The sequence below is a fragment of the Nansenia antarctica genome (genome assembly GCF_963989245.1).
Source record: "Nansenia antarctica genome assembly, chromosome: 9".
Lineage (NCBI taxonomy): Eukaryota > Metazoa > Chordata > Actinopteri > Argentiniformes > Microstomatidae > Nansenia > Nansenia antarctica.
The window spans coordinates 45,480,439-45,485,438 of NC_137679.1; the positions used below are offsets into that span (position 1 = coordinate 45,480,439).

General features: G+C 51.2%; 1 protein-coding gene across 1 annotated transcript in view; it reads left to right on the top strand.

The window, feature by feature from the left end:
• The window catches only part of LOC308165698 (dystrophin-like), a gene marked incomplete at both ends in the record, with an annotated part of 206,299 nt that overhangs the window by 196,748 nt on the left and 4,551 nt on the right, over positions 1–5,000 (top strand). Inside the window, 2 exon segments of the mRNA XM_080539847.1 lie at positions 1,419–1,580; positions 2,199–2,442. Of these exon segments, the coding sequence (XP_080395973.1) occupies positions 1,419–1,580; positions 2,199–2,442 (406 nt within the window).

A 5,000-nucleotide genomic window follows, 5' to 3' on the forward strand; every position in this document is an offset into this window, starting at 1 on the left:
TGTGTCTGTGTGTGTGTGTGTGTGTGTGTGTGTGTGTGTGTGTCATATCACATCTGTGCCACATGTGTGTGTGTGTGTGTGTGTGTGTGTGTCATATCACATCTGTGCCACATGTGTGTGTGTGTGTGTGTCATATCACATCTGTGCCACATGTGAGTGTCTGTGTGTGTGTGTGTGTGTGTGTGTGTGTGTGTGTCTGTGTGTGTGTCTGTGTGTGTGTGTGTGTGTGTGTGTCTGTGTGTGTGTGTCTGTGTGTGTGTGTGTGTGTGTGTCATATCACATCTGTGCCACATGTGAGGAAAACATCTGAACTGTGTCACTTCTACCTGGCGGTGTGAACACAGCCGTAAGCCCAATTTATACTTTTGCGTCGAATTTACGCGCGGCTACGCCGTAGCCTACGCAAGGGCTCTCCCAATTTATACTTCTGCGTTGGTCGGTCTGCGTGGCGTTGGTCGGTGTACTCATAGCGGCATAATAGCGATTTTTTTTGTTATGCTTGTTGTAAAGAAAATGTCTATAATGCATTGAAATGACATAAAACTAAGATAATAAGATGGTTATCATAATTTTTCTAATCTTTATTAATAAGTAATTACAGAAAAAGTAAATGACATTTCTGTCATGGCTTCCGCATTTAGGCCTACGAGAGAGTCGGAATCATGTGCTACCAAGCGACCAATCACAGTGCTTACGGTCTGCGTAGGCACTGCCACGTAGTTACATTTTTGGAGAGGTGCGCGTGAGCCTACGGCGTAGATTTTACACCGAAGTATAAATTGGGCTTTACTGTCAGGGGCTAGTTTGTATGTCCGCTCACTACGCTTCTCTGTCCTTCTGTGCCTAGAGTATTGTGAACATGAAATATTCTTCCTCCCTCCCCCTCTCTCTTTCCCTCTCTCCCCCTCCTCCCTCCCTCCCTCCCCCCCTCTCTTTCCCTCCTCCCTCCCTCCCTCCCTCTCTCCCCCTCCTCCCTCCCTCCCCCCCTCTCTTTCCCTCCCTCCCCTCTCTCTCCCCCTCCCTCCCTCCCTCTCTCCCCCTCCCCCCTCCTCCCTCCCTCCCCCCCTCCCCTCCCCCCCTCCCTCCTCCCTCCCTCTCCCCCCCCCCTCTCTCCCCCTCCTCCCTCCCTTCCTCCCTCCCCCCCCCTCTCTCCCCTCCCCCCCTCTCTCCCCTCTCCCCTCCCCCCCTCCCCTCCCCCCCTCCTCTCCCCCCCTCCTCCCTCCCTCTCCCCCCCCCTCTCCCCCCCCTCTCTCCCCCTCCCTCCCTCCTCTCTCCCCCTCCCCCTCCCCCCTCCTCCCTCCCCCCCCCTCTCTCCCCTCCCCCCCTCTCTCCCCTCCCTCTCCCTCTCCCCCTCCCTCCCTCTCTCCCCCTCCCTCCCTCCCTCCCTCCCTCCTCCTCCCTCCCCCCCCACCCCCCAGTGATGACGAGCACCTGCTGATCCAGCACTACTGTCAGAGTCTGAACCAGGGCTCCTCCCCCCTCAGCCAGCCCCGCAGCCCCGCCCAGATCCTCATCACCATGGAGACGGAGGAGAAGGGCGAGCTGGAGCGCGTCCTCAACGACCTGGAGCACGAGAACATGTGAGGGGGCGGAGCCACCTGGCCACACCCACCTGGCCACACCCACCAACACCACCTGACCACCTGACCACACCCACCAACACCACCTGGCCACACCCACCAACACCACCTGACCACCTGGCCACACCCACCAACGCTACCTGACCACCTGACCACACCCACCGACACCACCTGACCACACCCACCAACACCACCTGGCCACACCCACCAACACCACCTGACCACACCCACCGACACCACCTGACCACACCCACCAACACCACCTGACCACACCGACCAACACCACCTGACCACCTGGCCACACCCACCAACGCTACCTGGCCACACCCACCGACACCACCTGACCACACCCACCTGGCCACACCCACCAACACTACCTGACCACACCCACCAACACTACCTGACCACCTGACCACACCCACCGACACCACCTGACCACACCCACCGACACCACCTGGCCACGCCCACTGACACCACCTTCCTGTCTCTCTCCCTCCCTCCCTCTCCTCCCCTCTCCCTCCCTCCCTCTCCCTCCCTTCCCCCCCCCTCCCTCCCCCCCCCTCTCCCTCCCCCTCCCCTCCCCTCCCTCCCTCCCTCCCCCTCCCCTCCCCCTAACAGGAAGTTGCAGGCGGAGTATGACCGCCTGAGGAAGGCTCACGACCACAAGGGTCTGTCCCCGCTGCCGTCGCCCCCGGAGACGCTCCCCGTGTCGCCCCAGTCGCCGCGGGACGCCGAGCTCATCGCCGAGGCCAAGTTGCTACGGCAACACAAGGGCCGACTTGAGGCCCGCATGCAGATCCTGGAGGACCACAACAAACAACTGGAGAGTCAGCTACACCGCCTCAGACAACTACTGGAACAGGTACACACTGCTACTACACACTACTACACCGCCTCAGACAACTACTGGAACAGGTACACACTGCTACTACACACTACTACTAGGGCTGCAACTAACGATTATTTTGGTAGTCGACTAATCTGTCGATTATTTTTCCGATTAGTCGTGTGGCTTTTCGCTGCGCGGAAATGGCGACGCAGAAGCATAAATACGGCTTAACTAGCTATCTAACCTAACGTTACGCCAAGCTACAGCTGCTCACAGAGCTAGTTGATTGGCTAGCTAGCATTGCTGGCTAGACTACAGACAGCTCACGTTAGTAGGCTACGCTTGGCACTGTTTATCTTACAGACAGCTCGCTGGTGGGCTCAACATAATTTAAATAGCATTCACTTATCAAGCATCATTCATGATCATCCACCATGACTACCTGGTATTTTAATAGCGACCACCCCTCACTTCATTTCATCTTGCGTTCTCCTGGCTTCAACATGGAAAACCCCTGCTACGTAACATTACATACAAGCGCCTCTGTCTGTCACACGCGTGCCACAGGGCAAATACATTAATAGCACAAACGCTCATAGCATGTACAGCCCTGTCCATGAGACGTTGTTTTCCAACATGTAACAGTAAAGCTAACATAAACATTACGACCCTAACAATATAACGTTAGCCAGTTGGCTAACAACGTTAGCTAAAACTTACCCAGCTGATTCTTGCATGGCTCCCATTTAAAATAAAATAATATTTTTTTTTTTTTTTTGGGCGATTAGTCGACACTAAAATTCCACGTCGACGAGTTTTTATGATCGACGTCGTCGATTATGTCGACTAATCGTTGCAGCCCTAACTACTACACACTCCTACACCGCCTCAGACAACTACTGGAGCAGGTACACACTACTACTACACACTACTACACACTACTACACACTACTACTACACACTACTACTACACACTACTACACACAGCTACACCGCCTCAGACAACTACTGGAACGGGTACACACTACTACTAGTGTTGTCACGATACCAATATTTTACCCTGCGATACTATACCAGCCCAAGTATCACGATACTGAGTAGTATCGCGATACCGCGGCACTTTTGTAACACTTTTTATTTTTATGAACATGCAATGTATTTATACAAGTTACAATAACTTAATGAGTGGTGCATGAATAACATGCATTTAATGCATTACACTGTAACTCTACAGGTAAGTAAAAGTACTGAAACCGATATTTTTGTGAATAACATGTTTATTAATAAGTAGTTTGAAACATCAAACAGACCAACTGGCCTTTTGCAAGAGTATAGCAAAGTAGGTGTGTGTGTGTGTGTGTGTGTGTGTGTGTGTGTGTGTGTGTGTCTGTCTGTCTGTCTGTCTGTCTGTCTGTCTGTCTGTCTGTCTGTATGTCTGTATGTCTGTATGTCTGTCCGTCTGTGGGGTCTTTTTCACGAACTTGAAAAGTAAAAGCAAACACTGGCATATCAAAAATATAGAGGGCTACTTCCAAACTGTAGCTCAAGACTTAACTCAACTTAAGAAAACTCAGTGGTCATATTCCAAAGATTGTCACTAAGCAGGGCAGAAGTGTGGTTATTACTTCATTAGCTAGCCAGGCTGGCTAGCACCGGCTGGTTAGCCAGCAACAGCAGCAGTGCTGCCGCACACTTTAGCTAAGAAGTTTATTCATTCATTTTTGTAATATTAGCTAATTGCAAGAACACAGATAATTATAACAAATAAAGCCATACTAACCTCATTAGCTTGCTTGTATTCCAGTGCAAGGTCTGGATGACGACATTGTAGGTGCTTTATTAAGTTTGACGTGTTGCCTCCTTTTGCCTGTATGGCATGATTGCATCTCCTGCAGAACGGACGGCCATCATCTATTGCTTTACCTTCGCGATCTGGTTTAAAACCGAAATAGTTCCAGATAAAACTTTTTGAGTTCGTTTTCTTTAGTAATTTTGGCGTTGATGGTGCGACGCTATGGGTAGGGAACGCTTCTGCCATGACGATACTGAGAAGACTGGCTCGCGCCCAGACAGACATCCAGATAACGTCAATATATAAGGTAATATTGTGACTGCGGAGATGTGCGCGAGCACATTGCCCCGCTGGTACCGTGTTCAACACGGTAGTATAGTATTCCACGGTAGTACCGTTGTATAAAGCTTATGGTATAGTAGGCACCGTGACATTTTGGCACCGCGGTATATCGTTGGTACCGGTATATCGTGCAACACTAACTACTACTACACACTACTACACACTACTACACACTACTACACACAGCTACACCGCCTCAGACAACTACTGGAGCAGGTACACACACACACACACACACATTGAATAGAAGGGGGCCAAGGATTGACCCTTGGGGAACCCCACATGTCATTTTAATTTGGTCGGACACAAAGTTGCCAATGGAGACATAGTAGCTTCTGTCCTGTAGGTAGGATCTAAACCAGTTTAGGGCAGGGTCAAATAATTCCTAAGTTGTTCGTGGGCAGCTATTTCAGTTATTTTTCCTGCAGAGGAAAGGTTTGATATGCGTCTGTAGTTG